Source organism: Chiroxiphia lanceolata, chromosome 1, assembly GCF_009829145.1.
Source record: "Chiroxiphia lanceolata isolate bChiLan1 chromosome 1, bChiLan1.pri, whole genome shotgun sequence".
Lineage (NCBI taxonomy): Eukaryota > Metazoa > Chordata > Aves > Passeriformes > Pipridae > Chiroxiphia > Chiroxiphia lanceolata.
This window is the reverse complement of record NC_045637.1, coordinates 110351583-110372355: the sequence shown is the minus strand read 5'-3', so window position 1 is coordinate 110372355 and position 20773 is coordinate 110351583. Positions and strand designations below refer to the sequence as shown.

General features: G+C 41.0%; 1 protein-coding gene across 2 annotated transcripts; it reads left to right on the top strand.

The window, feature by feature from the left end:
• The first annotated feature begins 14066 nt into the window (after positions 1-14066).
• CCK (cholecystokinin) lies at positions 14067-20773 on the top strand. Of its 2 annotated transcripts, XM_032691760.1 has the most exons (3): positions 14067-14258; positions 15724-15981; positions 19980-20773. In XM_032691760.1, the coding sequence occupies exons 2-3, from the start codon at positions 15726-15728 to the stop codon at positions 20114-20116; spliced, it is 393 nt and encodes a 130-aa protein (XP_032547651.1). In that variant the 5' UTR covers positions 14067-14258; positions 15724-15725; the 3' UTR covers positions 20117-20773. The 2 variants fall into 2 exon arrangements, with proteins under 2 accessions (XP_032547651.1, XP_032547660.1); XM_032691769.1 differs by lacking the exon at positions 14067-14258 and having other exon boundaries at positions 15721-15981.

Sequence of the window (20773 nt, the reverse complement as noted above, 5' to 3'; positions counted from 1 at the left end):
GATCAGATCCAGAATGGAATCTGGAGTGGGACAAAATAACAAAATAACTGCAGCTAGGTAATTCAGCGAGAATGCAGAAAGTTCCAATCCCCATTGTATTTGATTTGAAACAAGTTGAAAACCAGACGTCTCTCAAATCTCATGTAGATGTCCAAATCAAGGCATTGTTCATTATTTTCTTCCTTTGGAAACTCACTCTCCTGGGAAAATCAGTTTTTCTCCATTTATGTGTTTTTCCTTCATTTCATGTTAAGAGTTTTTACTTTTTTTTTTTTTTACATTTTCTATGAACTAAAATTACTGTGGTTTTCTGGCCTGTGTTGTGGATACATTTTTTTTTTAAATTTGACTTCTCAATAGTTAATGACATCTGCAATTTGTGTGGAATAAAAGACAATATTCAGCCATTGTAAATCAATGTTCCTGCACCAGTTTCACTGCAGATTCATTGACTCATAGCAGTTGATCTTCTGACACATGTATCTCAGTCAGAGAATAGACAAGACAAGGTAGGACCTTAATAAAGCAAGAAGCAATAAAGTCACATTGTGACAAAGCCTAGTACAAAAAACGTATCTTGGGAAATGGCTGGGTAAACACTATAAACCTCCTCTGCTTACTAAATAGAATGAGACAGCTATATCTATGACTGGAACATCATGCAATATTTACTCCTTCCTTTAATAAACATTGATTATAGGTTTGGTGTCACATCTCCTGCTCAATATCAGATAATATGTGAATGCAGATTTCCTCTTTATATATGCTTCAGTATTCCTTGGACACCCTCCTTGCCCACCCCCCACTTCCCCACCCCAAAACCTCAATGTGTGCTGCTGGATGTGGCTGATTAAACTCTTTCTGCATTTAAAACCAAGCTGGCAATACTTAATATGAAACAGACACAAAAATCTAAGAAAGGAAGACATTCTCCAGCAAGAACCTACCACCATGGTCCTACATGAGACAGTCCAGGAAGCTGGTTCAAAGTGCCAGCTCGGTATTTGTGTTGGATAATATGCTAGTAATTTCCACATTTGAAACTACAGGGAGTTTTCTTGATGTTTATGGAATTGTAACCTTGCTTTTCTGCTCGAAAGCAGAATTACATGGCTTGCTACAACCAAGTATTGACTTGCGTAGAAACAGATGCTTTCTTGCCATTTTAATTGCACTCTTTTTTCTTGCATTTGCAGGGAGGCAAAAGGATGGCAAGAGGAGGAAGGCTTTTATTCACTTCATTACTGTGTAGGTTCTTACACATTTTTTTCAGAAATGGTACTTGTTCTGGGGATTAAAGTTATAAGTTCCCAAACTCTTCTTGTACTCCAACAAAAGAAGCACTACATTAGGTTTATTTCAGTCTTCTGGTATGTCCTCTGTCATTTATAAATCTACAAGATAACTGAAATAACTTTGGTCAGTTGTTCAACAGAGACAAAACTTGTCATCAATCTTAAAATATCAGACACATCTAAAATGGTCTGGCATTGTGTACCGCCCTAAAGGCTTAGGTTGTCTTCATTTGTTATTAGTATTAATTGTGAAAGATTGCTATTGAGCTTTAAGTGAAGACTAATACAAAAGAAACATTTTCTCATATTTTAACATTTTTAACATATTTATCCTCAGAGTTAGTAGTGCACAAACTTTGTCTTATCATTAATGCACTTTTCATGTCCCTCACTAAATACACTACATTTTGTTCAATGACTCTTCTGATGCTTTTTGCTTGAGACTTGTCCCAGCTCTCTGACCTACACTCCAGCTTCTGTATTTTTCCTCCTTGCGTTAAAGTCAATGAAGAACTTACAATTTAGCCAAGTTGGTTTTTTCACACACTTGTCTTTCCAGTGTATCCTTAGTATTAATTCAACAAAGAGTTGAGAGCTAACTTCATCTCTTTTTTTTCCCCTTCAGATCTGACTCTCACAAAACATTTTCAAAGATAACTGAAATCTACCATCTCAAACACCATTTTGATTTTCCTGTTTCTCCTTTGCCCCTCCCAAGAGGATGAGAAATACTGCCCTTTTACAATCAAATCCATACATTTGATCTATATGTTAATTTCCAGTTACTCAAAAAGTAACTGCTGAAAAAAGATACTTTTACCCGTTATGGTTTTGAAACATACCTAGAGCTAACTCTTGATCTCTCACTCTCAGAATATGTCTACACTGAGGAATCCCTTGCACTTTGTTTACCAGCTAGGACTCATATTTAGCCTCTGAGAACTCTTTGAAACTTTTATTGACTGTTGTAGCCAACTCTTATATCTATAATGTAGAAGAGGAAAGCAGACTCCACAAGGGAAAGACAAGACTAAATCTAACTTGCTCCCTTCTACCTCCACTGTTACAGACTTTGCAACAAAAGGATGAAGATTCACAGTCTGCTGCTTGGCTTTCCATAGGCACAGTGAACTTTTGAAAGATGGTGTGATCTCAAGCAGCCATGGACTTGTGTCTTCAGTATGAGAGGGATGGAGCAAAGACAAACAATTAAGTTTTGTTAGATACTTCAGAGCATTCTCAGACATGGGATAAAGTCACAGCTCTAAGAATATGAAATATTCATGGAGATACAATTACAAGAGTTTCCATTATTTATCGTGTCCAGTCATTCGTATCTTGTTATAGAAAAAAATTATACTTTCACTCTCTAATCCAGGCACTACCACAAATTAAACAAAGCCAAATACCTGCGTGGATGGGAGAGCAACAAATATTGTATTAGCTGAAATTTAGTACAGAGTGTTTGACCCAGTAACAACTGACTTGGGTAACTAAAAATTATCCCTCAGAATATTGTTGAATTAAAAGGTTACTTGTTCCTAGAGCAGAACCCAAAATTCTCAGTGAGATGGCTATCTTCCATATAGAGGCTGCAAAGAAAGCAGTCTGCAGCAACCAGAAAGAGGAGAAAGCCATCTGAGGTCAGCATTGTGTTCTTTTGAGCATATGAATAATGCAAAAGGACAAGGGTGCCTTTTAATTTTTTTCCTTCTCAGAGGTGGCAGGCAGATGTCTTCTGTAGCTTGGCATCTACAGTCCCTACCTGGCTTCATTGCATGGACTTAATTTCAAAGCCATGAAGCCAAGCTCATATTTTGAATCCCAGTAGAAGAGGGAAAGGCAAATGACAGAGGTTGTGCAAATTTATATGTGCAGAAGTTGTATACAGCCTGAATGTGGCAGTAATACCCATTCTTCTTAAACTTTGACTTGCAAATAATTCCACATACATTAAGCTGAGGATGGAGAGCACAGTCTAGTGTTATATTCTGTAGTCTGTACCAAGCACAGAAAATAACCATGTAAGATTAAATCAAGATACTTTCCTGCTACTGTGTGAGAAAAAGATGAGCCCTAGATGGCTTCATCAGCCTTGGGCTAGCAAGCAAAATGAGATAGTCCTATGAAGATCTTCCTGCCATCTCTCTCCCACTTAGTACATTTCACTCTTACATAATGATATCAAACTATTTGTCACTTTCCCTCTAATTAGCCTGCTTTAATAAAGATAAGAAGCAAGTCAAAGAACTAGGAAAACTATGAAGGAAAACGCCATGGCATTTGACTTTAGGGGTAGCACCAAAAGGTTTAGGGGGTTCAGGGGTAGGTAACACCAAAGCTGTTACAAAAGTAAAGGGAAAATGAGAGCTCTATGCCAAAGAGCTGTGCAAAAATGCAGTAGAGACGTGGTGTGCACAGGTAATTTAGAGACACAGAGATTTTCTCCTGTGATGCACGGTCCCCATATTCAGAGGCACTCAACTCTCTCCAAGTGTGCCTGCAACAGTTACAGCTTGCAGTGACCTTATGAGAAAGGTGTGGGAGTGGATATGCCTTGCAGTGTAAGCTATTACATACAACTAGTTGACTAGGACACAAGATTTAGTTTGTTCCTAAAACGGCATAATGAAAACACCCTATCGTTCCCTACCCTGTTAATTTACAATGTATTAAACAAAAACCATAATGCATGATACTATTTACACTGTATCTATCTTCCCAAGGAATTATTACTTTTAGGTTGATGTTTTTCAGTTTCTTGTGTCTATAGTTCTGTCTTTTGAATATTGAATGTTTGTTTCTCTGGTACAATTTTGTACTTGAAGGAAAACATCTTAAATCATTCTTAACAGTAAGTGTCCCCAGGGGTATGATAGAACAGAAACAGCTAAAAGCCCAACAAAACTTTTACCATGATAGCAAAGAATGATGAACTGCAATTATCTCTAACATCAGCAAGCAACAAGGTTGTTGATGTCCTATACTTCTTCCGGTATTGTGGTTTTCTGGCTAAGGCATAAAGCAGAGCCAGCACTATTTTCAACATTGAAACTAGTATTGCACAGTGTAAACCACTGCAAAAATCTTATTTGCTTTTGGAATATCTGTTATTCTTACTCAAGGTTTGTGTGCAGCTTTTCACAAAGCATCCTGGAACCTTGTCAGCATTTAAAACACCTCCAAGTTCAAGAATGCCTACAGAGGTAGGGATTTAGATTAGATCCACTTGTAATTTTAAACAATATTATAAACCAAATCAGGCATAAATGTTCAAGAATGAAGATTCAGAAGCCTCGGATCCACCCTCACTTAACCATCAGCATCAAAGCTTCAACATCTATCTACATCACTGCAGTAAGTGGCTTGTGGACCCCTAATTCACTAGGGCATTGTTTAAAACAACTTGCTCTAGCCACATTGTAGCAGGGCTCATCAGGGCAAAATACTAATAGCAATAAAATCCAATTGAGGATTTTTCTTTTCCTTTTGTTTTGAACAAAATATTTAATACCAAACACCGCAAAGACTGTAAAACAGCGACCTGCTTGCAAAGCACTCAGTTCTGTAAAACTTCCCACTGCATTTCAACATGAAATATCTTTCACTCTCCATATAAATGAACACCTATTTTGGCATGGAAAAAACATATGTACCAGTGCTTAGCTTAAGATGAAAAAACAAAAGGATGAGGAAAGAATCAGTGGCAAGAATACTGTCATGCACTGTAAAGAAAACAAGATTCCAAGGTAAAACCTCCATTACCTCCTTCCTGGCCACATATATGCAAACCATTGCTTAGCCTTAACGAAAATTCTTATTTGCCAGTGTTCTAAAGGAGCAGGATTTGGCCTTTAATCAAAATGTGGTCAAATCTTATGTGCAAATTCTCTTAAAATATATTTTTAAAAAAAAAAGTACCATAAAATCTGACCACTGCACAGCACAGTCTGGAAGGATCTGTAAAACTGTGATTGCTGCTAACTGACAAGACAGGTAATACAGAAGGCGTCAGTCACCCTACTCTGGTCATCAACTCCACTAAGGAACACCACAGAGATTGCTGCCAATCTCTTTTTCCTGTTTTGTTGGAAAGCTGTCATGTATATATTCCACAGAGACAAGAAGTATAACTCACCCAAATTATAGGATTGCTTAAATACTGTAATTTGTTTGAGTCATGCTTGGGGGCTTGGACTGAAACACTGTTCACTATTGAATAAGAATCAGGCATATCATAATTAAGAAGAGTAATAGAAAAATAATGAAAATCAATGTAAAATATAATTAACTTGTACCAAAAAAACCCTAAATTCTGTATTTCTAGCAAGAGACTATGATTCTTATGAAACATGATCAATTGAATTTCTGTTAGTCTTACGAAAAGTTCTTTTCTTTTTGTTTTGGTTAGTAATGAAAATATGAAGAGGCGAATGAAAATTAACCAGATAAATGAATATTCAGAGTTATTCTTACTGATAAATATAAAAAGAAATGCATGAAGATCTAATTTTCAATTTAATCTTACAGTTCTAGCAATTATATTAATAGCATTATTTAAAAACTAAAGGATTGTCTTTGAATAAATTCAAAATAGTGACTCAAACTCACAAGAAGGAAGAGGTTTTTTAGACAAAAGCAACAAACTAACCTGAGCTAATCTCTCTATTATGTTAAAATATAACTGAGATATTAGATATTGATTAATGTGAAGTATGGACCTTATGTTCAGTAGTGTCCTAGGATGTGGTGGCTGATTCCACTTCAAAATGTTTTGATCAAACAGTTTATCACTGTACTATTTATGGCTGGAGATGATACCATGTTTTCTGATATCCAGCTGACCTACTTGAAATCCTTCCCCCACACCAAGCCTGAAAAGATTAAACACAATTTTACTGGATGCAAATAAGGATCTGAGTAATTGACCTGAACTCTCCTATGAGAATGACGCACAATGCCAACCCATCTAATGCAGTCCCTGGTAGGTCCAGCAAGAGCATTATCAGATCCAACACCACACGGACATTGATGAGCACTTCAGGTATCAATTATCCTGACCAAGTGGCCAACAACCACCTAACAGAGCCTGCATACATCCAAACAGTGGTTGTATTGCTAGAGCAAGAGGACAATAGTACAGCTCTTAAAAAGCTGACACTTATAATGTATCTGCATTGCTGTCCTCCCGCTGGCATTATCTCCCAAAGAACTGTGTCCTCACACGGGTCACACTGGGAACCATAGCACCTGTGTGAGCAGCTACACATGGAGCATATCACTGAATCCTGAAAAATGGGGTACCAAATGTGCAGGACAATGCAGGCAACCACCACCGTCAATCAGATGGGGACAAAGCTGTGATGGCGACACTCCAGGACACCCAGCTGGCTTCTCTTAAACACAAATCAGAGCAGGTTCCCAACACTCTTAGATCAGTCCACCTCCAGCAGGCTTCTCCTAATAATGAGCAATATATATCAAGGTTTGTCTGCTTCCAAAGAATCACTCCCCTTAGATTTAGTTGTTCTGTCTGGGTGATAATTCTTTTCTATTGTAGAAACATAGAATCATTAAGGTAGGAAAAGATCTTTAAAATCATCTAGTCCAATCATCAGTAGGTGTTCTTAGTTCCCAGTGCTTTAAAAATATATTTATACCTAATAATTCAGGGAAAAAAATCTTAATTTAGAAGAGTTTTGTCTGCTTTTTTAAGGGAAGTATTGATGGGGAGGCATGAACATAATGCTCACAGACCATTATGGTCGGCAATATGTCAGCTTTATTAGAAGAAAGACAGAATATATAGTGGTTATGACGCTTAGTTCTTGTTCACACTACATTGGATACATAAGAAAAACATACTTTGCTGTGCACTGCTAATTGGATCACAACAGGTGGTCATAGGAGATGAGAAAACTTTATTCACCTGCCAAAACTCCTCCTTGGCATCTGGCATGAATCCACCTTTGTTCTAGCTTTAGCTCCTGTAGCCATCTTAGTGGCGTAGTATTTTTTACTGTCTGCACCCAGCCACGCCAAGGCAAAAGTCTCAGAAATGCAATAGAAATTGTTCACACAATTTCTATTGTTCACACAATTGTTTACACAATTTCTATCCTCTGATAGGGAAGATTCACTCACTAAGGGATAGTGGGAAGATTTTTAAAGAGCTCTGAATTAACCGTCTCTTTTTCCTCAGCCTTCGAAGAGGCTGAACAGGTTGAATCAATTTGACCTCCTGGAGGCTTTAATTATGTTATTGTGGTCACATAAGTAGTTGTTTCTGAACATGGTAATATCAGGGCACAAATAAGTGTTAGACCTGGCACATAGCAGGTAACAATCCTTCAGTATATCCAAGAGATGTTGCTGGGCAGTCAGTGTTGGAGTAGTCTTTTCAAAAGTGGGGAATACTGACTTCATCCAATGGGCAATTCCTTGGACCTCAATGTATCTTCTTTACAACACTCTTATACCAAATTCCTTTCTTCAGTTCACTGCAATGCAGTCAGAGTTGGTGTTCAAAGGACATTGGGTTTTTTTGTTCTATTCTAGCCATTCAAAAGAGTGATGTAGCACCTACACCTTCCATGGACATTTCTGGCATTTCTATTTAAATAGGAATTGTCAGAATAACAATTCATACTTTTCATCCAGGTTAATTCAATTTTCTTCCATATTACAAAGCATAATTTAACAGTAAAAGTGAAATAACAGGACTCCAGCTGTCCTTACATATCAAACAGAAAGCACTATTGCTTCTGAAGGACACTAGAAGCCCTTATTGGCTGTCCAGTCTGTCCAGTGTCAAATTACTTTGCTATTCTTAAGTCCTAATTCTAGTTTAGGCATAGATGAAAAACGAAAATGTTTAGAAGACAAGAAGCTAATACATTGTACTTGTCATTTATAGAGCTTCCTCTTTTTGATTTTAAATTGTTTGATAAAGTTGATTAGTCAAACATTCCCCTTTCCAAGGAGAGTACTGTGGAGCAAACAGTGTCTCCTACAGGATTCTGTTACTGCCACACAGTGCAAAAGACAATTTCGTCCAGGTGCTGGCAGGGAGGTGGAAAGAACATCTGAAAAGCACGAAGTATTTTAAAAAGTACAAGAGGTATCATGTATTTCCTTTCTGTAGTAGTCTATTTTTATAATAGGTTAACTAATGTATATATTGAAGTTTGTTGGACTGGTTTCTCCTACATAAAAGGAAATATTATTTATGGAATAAAATACAATAATTTAAAACCATAAACAATCCCATCAATGTAAAACAGATTCCAGTACCTGTGAATATGTATTTTATTTTCATCTACAGGAGCTCTATCACAGCGGCTTTCTCAAAAAAAAATATCTGATGAAGCAGGTACTTCAAGTCTGAAGGCAGAAGACTCAAGGTCTGTTTAAAACTTATCCTCTAAAAAAAGGACAAGGACTTTCCTGGGGTGCAGGACATATAACTGAGGTAACAACAAGCAAGAGAAGCTCTACTATAACTCTCAAAATATTGCTGAAATTACACAGAACTTACCAGCAACAAGCACTTCACGTACCTTTATCTTTTTATCTAGCACTTTGATTTCCTTTTCCAGTTTTCAGCTTGCATGAAAGCCTCTAAACTAAGGTCATTTTGGAAGATATATATAGCAAATTCCCACAGAAAATCAATTTGGTCTTTCAGAGAGGAAAACAAAAAACAAACAAAAACCATATGAAAACCCAAGTGATTTGGGATTGGGTGGTCTTCTAAAAAATGACTCTGGATTCTTCTCTGTTTTGCTTCACCATATGTTCTTGAAACAAAATTTGAAGACATCATATGAGTAAGTTTTCCAGTTGATCTGTATGGAGCTTACATACCAGCTGCCTGAATTTCATGGGATACAGGTGGAAATCTATTTTTCTAAACAATGCAACCCTTCTGCCAGGAAATGGGATTTTTCCTCTTATTTTCCCTCTTCACACAACTGCAGAATAATGGGTTATTCTAAGACAAAGAGTAAATTTACATTAGTGCACATAGTTCACACCAGGAGTACACTTTTGAAACAGACTTCTTTACTGTGAAGGTGGTGAGGCACTGGGACAGTTTGCCCAGAGAAGTTGTGGATGCCTCACTCCTAAAAGTGTTCAAGGATAGGTTGGATGGGGCTTTGAGAAACATGGTCTAGTCAAAGCTGTCCCTGCTCATGGCAGAAGTGTTGAAACTAGATGGTCTTTAAGGTCCCTTTCAACCCCAAACACTTTATAATTTTATGGTCATTCCCAGTTGTTCCTCTTTTATTTCCACTGCGGAGCAGCGTGTGAGTGTTCAAACATCCTCAGCACCAGCTCTGCTGATCTGCTTCTACGGGATCCTTCTTTAGTTATGTTAGTCAAGGACTAATATATTTGCTTGAGGCACAGCTTTGTGAAAGGAGGTCAGCACTCTTCAGGTAGAGGACCCAGATTCCTTACTCCTATTCACTTGCCCAAGACCAAAATTTATCCCTTGGTTTTTGGGTTGACTTCAAGCAGAGTTTATCTTCCTCTCAAGTGGGATGAAAATTCAGAGGAAAAAGACTACCATGAAGGTATTTAGACCTTTTGATAGAAAATATTGAATTAAAATTAAAAATAATTTAAAAAACTAAATGACAAAAATATAATGCCTGAATCAACACGGAGAAAAATAGCAGCAGAACAATGTGCTGTCTTAAAATATATTCAAGGCTTTTACATCTACAATTCATGCAGTTGGTCCTAATAACCTATTCACTAATTCATCTGTTAGTTCCAGGAAACCATACCATTCCCTTTCCTCCTATCCTCTGCCAATTAGTCCTACTTCACTCTAATCCTCCAGACTGCCACTCCAGCAGTTTCACATAAAAAACCCCACATTAATTTGACCCAACACAGCACAGAATGTTACCCATAAGTGTCAGGGTCCAGATGAAAGTAAAAAAACCTTGCAGAGTATTAATCAGAAAAAAATGTAATACTCAGAAATGAAAGAATGTATTCCTTGTTACACAGTTGGACATGAAGCCACCTGGTCCCACAGGATAGTCACCTGGCTTTATCCCTCAAGGTCTAAAGTCCCAATATACTTAGCAGTATATGGTGCTATATTTAGTATTCAGCCTAAATGTCTTGGAATCCAAAGCCACACAATAACACTGAGTAATATCCACATGGGGAGTTTTTGGCTAAAAAGAAAAGGCATCAAATATGTATGTTGCCATGCTGTCCATGTGACAACCATGCTACTGCAAATTATTTGTGGCATTGCCAAGACAAACATATCCTGTAGAGACACATGCACACGGACAGAAAGGAAGTATTGCACAGCACCTGCATGCTTACTGCTGCAGGAAAGAGCTGGGCTTGCTGCCACTCTGTCACTCACAGACAGTCTCTGCTCCAGCTCACAGCAGAGAGAGATTGAGACATTAGCACCATGACTTGTGCTCTAACTACTTACACTGGTGATGCTGGCCATCCCCACTGCAGAACAGATATAAGGAAATATCTCCATCCCTCTGTTCTCATGCTACCTTCTTGCTCCAAACCCAACTCCCAGCTTTATGCTGGAACAGCACAAAATGTATGCTTAGCTAGACACTGTCTTTTGCTGCCTCAGCTAAACAGCACAAAATGTTTGGCAAATAAATAGAGAAAGCAGTTGAGGATAGAGATATCTTGATTATCAAGGGGAAAAGGTTAGAGAAACTCAACTTTTAAAAGACTCTTGCCAGAAAACAAATTTTAAAAAGCCTGAAGTATCTAAACTATGGTATCGTCCGGCTTCCACCTCAGGGATACATCTATATTAGCATTTACTGCATTGCAGGGTTCACATTAGATTTAAATTTGTTTTGCATGTGTACTTGGATTCTTGCTATATCACTCAAGCTCTGGTGCAGTCAAAGTACTTTTCTTTCTGGTGATCTAAGGCTGAAGTCATGTGCTTGAGCAGCCTCTGTCTTACCCCACATGTGATGGTGGCACAAGGCCCTCCTGTGGCTGACACTTTACTCATCCACGATGCACATCTAGACCCAGCACCTGACAAAAACACTGGTCGAACCACAAATTAAACCACAAATTAAACCCCAATTCTTTCCTCTTTGTGCCACATCTGTGAAGTAATACATAGTTGCATTTCTGCAGGCAACTCACCTCAGAGTCCTGACGTCATATTTGCTCATGCTGAACAGGTTGTCTGGTCTTTTATCTCTGCTCAAAACAATTCAAAAATGCCGTTAATTAGCATATATTTACCGAGGATCGCAACTTGTCAACAGTTTCAAACAATTAGGAAAATCTGGTGTTCAAAAGTGTATTACCCAAGTTACAGATGGTGCAGCACTGCTGACTTAAATAACTTGACATCATTCCTGTTTTCTCTATTCCATTTCATATGTTGTTGCCTTTCTGTCTATTCATGAACACAAAGAGGAAGTTTGGCTACCACACCTGCGCACACACATGTGCACACACACACACACTCTCTCACTCCTTTTGTCCAGTCCTGGATATATTTATAAGTGAAATTATACTCTAAATCAGCTTAACATAAATTAACTCCTATAGCGCGTATTTGTTCAATCAGGCAAATATATCAGACTTAAATGCCTGCACTTATATTTATATCCCTCTGATATAAATTATGTATATGCATATATTAGTAAGTACTCTGTCTTTCTCTTCTGTTAAGCTTTGGGCTGGTCCCTGGGGAACTCATTATCTACAGTGAGGTTCACAAGGGCTTAATGTGACTATATAAGAATTGTTATTGTGTCTTCCCAGAAAGATTGTGATACACTTCCCAGACACCTACAGTTCAATTCAGTGTTGACTATTTAATTGACTAATAGTAGTGAGTACTTTTCCCACCAAGTCAAAATAGGGAAACTGAATTATCAGGAATATTACCATTTGGTTTTGTTTTTTTTTTAGTTTTGCGTTTTGTTTGTTTGGTTGGTTGGTTGGTTGGTTGTTTTTTTTTCTGGAGACAGACACAGCTATTAAACTAGCACTTCGACAGGTACTGCTGGAATAATTTCAGGGCTGGCAAATTGCTTCAACTTACATTTCTGTTTTAAAAAAAGCTTTTGATTTTACTTCTTTTTTTTTAATCAACCTGGGATGGCAACTCTGCCTGATGCCGGCACCGGTGTGGGAGATGAAAGGCAGCCCGCAGCTCAGGTGCCGTATCCCACTCGGCAACGCCCTGTCAGTGGCGGGAAGGCGGTGAGAGAGCTGGTCCATCGCCATCCCCGCCACCTCCAAATCTCGCCCCACTAGGGCGCCTGGACGCGGTAGCCACGCCATCCCTCTCCCGCCCGTCCCGCTCCATCAACGCCGGCACCTCGGCATTCCCCGCGCCTTCAGCTCGGCCACCGCTGGCCACTAGCAGCCGGGGCTCCCCTGCGCTGAGGAGGTGCCGACAGGCTGGCTTTTCCCCACTCCCAGGCCTCGTGACACCCTCCTGCCGCGGGACTTCGTGACTTTTCCGTGGATTTATTTCCCTCGTGCAGCCGGATCGCCCTCTGCCGGCCGCGGCGGGAAGGGCGCGGGCGGGATGCGCGGGGCGATGTGCAGCCGGCAGGACCGGCGCGAGGAAACAGGATGGGGAAGCAGTGCTGTCCTCGCTCCCAGGAGCCCTGTCTTCTATGGGTTAGGAGCACACCCGCGCCCCGCGCCCCAGCCGGCACTCTGCACCCCCGCACGCTCCGCTCAGCACAGGCGGCAACCAGGGGAACCTCGGTGTCTCAGGGATCCCCAGCTCCCTTCCCGGAGAGGGGAAAGCAACCGGTGGACTCGCCCCCAAGCTGTAAATTTTAAGACACAGACTGGGCACGGTGACGCCGGAGCCCAGAGCTGGGTCCCGAGGAGCGGCTGTTCCAGGGGGATGCCCTGTAGGGAGGTTCGGGCGGGACCTTACGGCTGCGGGAATTGCTGCCCCAGCCGGCCCTGCCCGTCCCGCTGCGGCCTCGGCGCGGCAGCCCAGGCGGCCCGAGCTTAAGGGGACTTCCTCCACCCCTCGAAAACGAGGAGGCGGGAGGGCGTCCGAGGCTGCTGCGTGGACCTGGCGATGGTCGCCTCAGGGAAGCAGCGGCCCGGCGGAGGGCGCGGGAAGGGTTAGCGGTCCCCGCAGCGACCAGGGGAGATTGGTAACTCTGGGGTCGGTGAGAGAGAACCCACGTCAAAGGCATCTCCATCCTCGGCTTTCTGAGGACATGGTCCTTGGCTTTATATTTTGCTTTGTCTTCTAAATAAAATGAGCGTCCCGTCTTCCTGAGCAGATATTCGGCAGAGCTCTGGGGAGGAAGCGGGGGATGGAGTCGTTTGTGCCTCCGCGCTCAGGTCGCAGGAGGCTGCAGAGGGCGAAACACAACGCCCCAGTCCCCGCACCTGGCGCAGCTGGGGAGCGCAGTCAGAGCGAGCCCGCCCTCCGCGGCCCGGCAGCGGATCCCGACGGCGGGTGCTGCTTGTGCTGGGGCATGAGCCCCACCTGAAGCCTCTCGCCGGGGCGGGAGGTGCGGGCATACCTCCGCTCAGGAGCATTTTTTAAATACCCAGCTGGAAGCCAGCCTGGGCTTCCAGCTCCTCCGTGCCCAGCCGAGAGCGCCCGTCGGGGACCAGCCCCGCGCGGAGCCCGCACACCCCCGCAACCAGCGCCGCTGCGGCACCGGCCGGCGGGAAGGAGGGAGGGAGTGCGGGGAAGCAGCCCCGCTCCCCCCGCGGAACACACTCCCCCCGGTGCCGGGCGGGGGGGGGGGCGATGTAGCGGGAGTCTGAGCGGGCGGCGGCCCCGGCTGCGTCAGAGATGTGTAAACACCGCCGCGGTGCCCGCCGCTATTTAAGGGGCCGAGGCTGAATCTCCCCTGACTTCCCTGCCTGGGCACACACGGGACTCGCTTCGCTACTCCCAACTCGAGTCGGACCTTGGGAAACCGCAGCGGAAAGGTAGGGAGCGCCTGTCACTCTCCTCTGGCGGCACCACTGCTGGGTGGGGGGGAGGGAGGCAAAGGAAAGGGGGATGCCTGGCACCTACCTGTGCGGCGGTTCTGAGGGTATCCCGCTGCTTGCCGGGCAAAAAGCACCGGGTCCGCCGGGCAAAGAGTGATTCCGGGCGCTCCCGACGGGCGCGGTCCCCAGCGCGGGGCGCGGGATGCGGGGAGAGGTGGTCTGGTCGGCGGTGGGCTCCCCACGGGGCAGGCTGGGAAGGGAAACAGCCAATGGCGGTGAGTTGTTGGCTTTGGAGTCGATAGTATGGACATGAATACATATATGTGTGTGCGTGTATGTAAAAAATACAGGAATCAAGGAGGTTGAAAGGATACAGCTCACCTTCCATTTCTAAGTACCCAGCCTAGATGGGTACCTCACTAATAACCACGCTGGGGTGACCTTACGAACTTCTTCATTCATGTCCTAACAATACTTTAAAACTGCCATGTTTTATACATCATAAATGTTTTCAATCTAGTGTATGCGTTGGGCAAATAAACTTAATTTTATCCACTTTTAAATTAAAAGGTTAGGTTCAGTGTACGGCATTTAAATGATTCAAAAATTTTCATATAGCTGGGATATTTCGTGTGTATTTATAAATGGAAATGACCCCCATAGCATTAAGTACTAGGTAGTTTGTTTCTCCTAATAACTGGGAGTAATTTCTCTGTTTCCAGAAAAAAATACTATTTCAGCTTATGTGATAAAACAATTTAGTAAACCAACATTGTTTTGCTTAGTACATGTTAAAATCTGAATTCTCTGTTTTATATGAAGATTATTAAGTTGCACTTTATTTTTTACGGCTTTTGACTAAATACCTTTTACCAGCTCGGCTATTAGATCAAGTGCTTTGGGGCAGGGGTGTTAGATTTTACTTTTTCTTTCCTTGGGACAAGTTTTTGTTTTTACTTTTTGTTTATGATGAGATGAAACCTCTTGAACACTGAAGTTCAACTCAGTGAAGGTTGGTAGAATATAGGCTCTTCACAGAACTTGTCAAAACTGAGTATCTGTAATAAGAGCAGGTTTTATTACATTGGCAAAATACCAAAATGTTTGAATCCTGAGATTTTTTTCACAGAGATGGATTCATCTCACTTAAGTTTTTATGAAATACAACTTCCAAAAAATAAAAGCAAATAAGAATTGAGTAGACTAGGGAGACACAGCGCACACCACACCAGAAGAAACAAAATTAATTAACTGTATCTTCCTCTTATCAAGGGATATTTAGCTATTTATATACATGTTTTGCAACTTAAGACAGATCCCACAGCTAGCTACATTAAAAAAAGCCCAACACAACCCCGATTTGCTCCGAAACCAGCACCCCCAACGGCGGAAGAGGTTAAGGACAGCATAGAACGTAGTACACCTGGTTGTTTTAACAGCCTTTTGTTGCCTTCCTCCCCAGCAATGTACAGTGGTATTTGCATCTGTGTGTTCCTGGCTGTGCTCTCGGTGAGCTGTTTCGGACAGCAAACCGTGGGCTCGCACAATGGGAATCCACTGGCTGCTGAGCTTGAGCAGAGCTTGACAGAACATCACCGGCATATCCGCGCCCCTTCGTCCACTGGGCCGCTGAAATCCATGGCACGGCTGGATGGAAGCATCGACCAAAGAGCCAACATTGGTGCCTTGCTGGCCAAGTATCTCCAGCAAGCCAGAAAAGGTACTGGGTATAGCCTGCTCACTGTGCTACTTCTGTGTCAGTGGCATTTCCTGCAAGGATACCTAGGTGTTAAGATAACCCCCTCATCATCTAACATGATTCCTAGAGAAGACAGGATTTAGATTTTGCCTGATTATTCCTGAAGTAGAGAGCTTTCCTTTATTTACTGCAAAACTCCTCCAAAAAAAAAAAAAATATTTGTACATAGCAGCCACTGACAGTGTCATGTACAGGCAACTGAGGAAGATGTCATCTACCTATCAGGCTATGGTCCAGCTTTTATTTTTAACTACTATTTTCATAGTCTTATTATTTTGTTGGTATTTTCAGTATGTTATATCTCAGATAAAATAAAGTAATTACATTTTCTTCAAACTTTTTCATTTAGCTAAACTCCTTTCTTCCCTTTTTAAATTTAGAAGAGCAGGAAAACTTTACTGAGCGTAAATACAGACCAAATATCTAGCCTCACCTCAACCAGAAATACCCGTACCAGGGAAATCTTCTGAGTATTGGATTTTTCATATATTTGTTCCCAGAGGAAATTACAAAAGTGTGAAAGCTTTTGAAACATCAAAATTCATGTTTGTGAGTGCAATAACTAAAAGCAGTGATAAGTAAAAGCACATTTCCTTCAAAACATATCAATTGCTGATAGGGTTTTGGTCTCAGGCAGCCTGGGAATGCAATCTTGCAGTTACTTGAAACCTCCATGGCACTGTGCAACAAGGACATGAAGCACCAGTAGAGTAATGGTATTAAAGGGCTTAATTCTTATCATGAGATTTATTAATTACTTGAGGAAACAACTGTATTACATTAGAGAAAGAGTAAAGCTGTCCCTGCTGACATCTTGTAGTGTATATTTTATATAAGCTGAAACATGTGCCATCTGTGCTACTAGTAAAAATGAGGGCTCAAAATCTGAAACTTCCCCAAGAAAACATTTTTCCTTTTGAACTGGCTCATCTCTGTATTGCTTTGTATCTCAACAGAGTAACACTATGGGCAGTTTGACTTCCAAGCTCAACAAAAGCCACTACACAAATTTTGTTTACTTGTGGAAGTTTCACTGTGGTCTGTCCCCTGTACTACAGGGAAAGAGGGCATCTAAGAAGGAAGGAAGACTTCAAGAGAAGCTAGTAATTAGGACATACAGACATTGAGAAATTAATTCACTCCCACCCCTAAACTGTGCTTAGGATAAAGTTCACTTTATATAAGGAAGAGCTTTCTCTGCTCCTGTGTCTCCACACAATGCAGATCATTTAACCCTTGCCTCTTGATAGCTTCATTGCTGACCTCTATGCTAGGCAAAGCCCTATGCTTATCTTTGGTGGTCTGCAATTAAGAGGTGCTACGTGCGTTTTTATGCATTACATATGCAGCCATACACACTCATCTGTGTACACAGAACACAGACATATTACAAACAACACAAAAAGAATAATTTTCAATGGAGCCTGAGAGATTTCATCTTATGTTAGCAATTTGTACAATATCCATTAAGGAACTTCTTTTAGCAGTTCATACAATTTAAAGGAAAGAGAATTCAGATACGAAATTCGTTAATTGAGTGCTACTCTTAAAGCTGTTATTGAATAAGGATGTTATTGCAGGAGTCTACAAAGCAGAATCCTTGTTATCTTTCCCAGTTTAGTCATTGTTGCCCACCTACATGGAAACAGAACACTTTGTTCTAGTTTGTGTATCCATTATATACTCTTAAGTACCTGGCTGACATTTCCAAATAGTTTAACCAGATGAAGTGGAAAAAAATCCCTTTGGATTTAAGATGTCTTTTCGATAAATATTAATACGAAGGAGAATTTTCTATGTATGTGTTATTGACATATATAATTAACTCTACGAAGTGTCTGCTAGCAGATGATGGAATCCTTGTGATGTGACTAGGCCAGCTGGACTCTGGTTTGCAGGTGTTGTTGCTCATTAGAGAAGATTCAGAGGGACAAATTTTATTTATAATGATACATAGAGTGTTCCCATCGGAGCATTATATTCTCATTTAACATGAAGGTTCTGGGCAGTACTTCAGAAATATCTGCAGAACACACTGCATTAGTCACTTCTAACCTGTCTAAACCATAACACTCAGTAGAAAATTCCATTTAGGGGGAAAGAGAGTCTGGGCTTTTGCTAGTGTTACCAGTCACCAGTGGTGGCATTTGCCCTTGTGATTAATAGAAATGCTGATTATGTACAGCATTTCCAGGTAAAATGATGAGAGAGTTCAGTTCTATGAAGGGATTAGGGCTTGATGGCAGCCTCGTAGCTGAGCTGCTACAATTTTGAATATGTTTGCTGTACACTGACTCTGCAGTACCCACAGGAAATCTCCAGTGGTCTGAGAAAAGGTAATTAAGGTGCTGGTAAGAAATAAACACTGTTTGTGACTCAAGGTTTCAGTTATGTTCCTCTGCAGGCTTTCAGCATGAATCTGGTATGAGAGATGTTGTAGCTATCAAGTCAGCAACATGCACGTTTACTGTTGTCTAAGGAGCCCTTGCTAGACCAGAGCCTAATGGCACCGGGGGAGCCTTTACAGCCCACAGGTCACGGCACAGGCTCAGATGTCTCTTAAGCACCAACATCTGAGCGATGGTTCTGCGCTGTCTTAGCCCTGACTGGTTATAATGTTAAGGAGCCATTACATTAATTACATTTTTTTGAATTATGAATGTGAATTTCTAGGGTTTTTGAGCATTTAATGATAGATGTTCTTTTCTAGAGATAATTAAATTTGTTGTAATTTTGTTCTAGGTAAATGTCTTACACACGGTGCTTGTTCTGTTGTTTTTGTACCTTCAACTGTCCTATCGCTCTGCAGCCCCTAACAAAACAATGCAGTTGCTTTATGTTTTAGTGAGTCATGTTCATTATAAATCGTTACATGAAGAAGACCTTGAAATATAAAAGCAGAGTCCCCAGGGTTTCTTCAAAACTGTAAGCAAAGGAATTGTGTAGGTTTGGATCTGTGGGGTTTTATTTGGGCTTCTTTTCCTTTTTGATCAGTTCAAGTATTCCTCAAGCCTCAGTCTGCACTGAGTATATTGAATCTGTTCCTCACTCAAGGCTTAAGATAATCTAATTATTGGCATGTATCAATTTTATCTGTTTTCAGGGAGTACGGACAGAAGTAATTTACCTTTCCCTGCGTTTTTTAGTTACATCATACAATGATGTGAAAATAGAGGATTGCAGCCCTTTTTTAAAAGCATAAATCCTTCTTGCAAACAATTTCTCTTTGCCTTAAGCAAGGAAGACAGAAAGGATAAGGCAAGATCATAGATCAGCATCTGACCTTGCTGTGAACAGAATTATGAGGATTTGGATAAGCTGTTAAAAAATCACCGACATAGTAATAAGCCCTGTATTATTCCAGCAATAGGTATCTTTAGCTATAAATTCCAGATACAACTTTCTCCATTTCAGGACTATTCCCACTTTTCCACAAAACCTGGGATTGATAACTTTACCCTGCTTGTTACTGAACTGGCACTGTACTTACATCTATATCTCTTTAAGCAACATGGGACTGTGGTGTCTCAGGCTTCAGCCCGCTCTCAAGAAGAGGGGTTTTTTGCATCTAGATCAACTCTCCCAATACCAGCAAGCAAGCATAGAGCCTTACAAGGAAGAGTGCAAAATGGTTTGGGCTCTCTAGTGAAAAAGGAAGGAAAAAGGAATAATGCATCCATACTCCTTCCTGGCAGACAGTAGCAGAATGCTCCTGCAGCAGGAAGGAGAAGATGATCTGTTTATTTTGCAATAAAAAAATCCAAGCCACTTTCAGGACCTTACCAGTAATATTTCTTTTGATGTTTTCCCCAATGACACAATACAGACCATGTAATACAACTGTTATATCCAAGAGCTTCCATTATTGCAGGCATCTGAGTACAAAACAGATCAGAAAATGGGTGAACTCGGATAATATGTCCACTCACTCTCTGCTCTCCCAAACATTTTTTCCTAAGGTTCCACTGGAAGACTCTCAGTTATGGGAAACAGGGTACAGAGCATTGATCCTACTCACAGGATAAATGACAGAGACTACATGGGCTGGATGGATTTTGGACGCCGCAGTGCTGAAGAATACGAGTACTCTTCCTGAAGAACAGCAAACTATAGTAACAGAAAATCACACTCCCATGTCTGTACAGAAAGAGAGAAATCAATTTGTTGTCCTCTTCAAATCAGTGTTTTAAAATATTTGAAATCATGTATCTGATGTAAATTTTTCTGTATTTTCAATGCAATATATACATATGCAGAATTTTCCAGAAAATGTTTTCTTTCTTTTGTGGTTTCTCATACATTGATACTATATTAAAATGATTTCACTTATCCCTTCTTGTCCTGTCACTGCATGTTGCTGGTGTCTTATTATAAAGAGAGGCAGGAAAATGCCTTCATTCTGCAATGTAAATATATTCCATGTGTTGAGTAGTCAGACATTATCCCTTTTTCAGAGAAATCTTGTGTCAGTCCCAGTAGCTTTGAACTCTAGGGAACTTGTTCAAATATAAACACAGCAGCACAGTACTGCCAGAAGAGACCAGCTAAATTCATGGCAACCCCATTTGAAAAGGACTGAGTTACACACTAACCCACATGTTTGTAGTGAATAGCCAACAGTGCTGAAACTAAAAGAAAAAGAGGAATTACACCAACATGTTTCATCTTCTTGGCTTATTTATTTTCTATTGTGAACTCAATGTGAAAGTTCTGCTGATGGCTGCGAATCACAGAATAAACAGACCATTTTCTG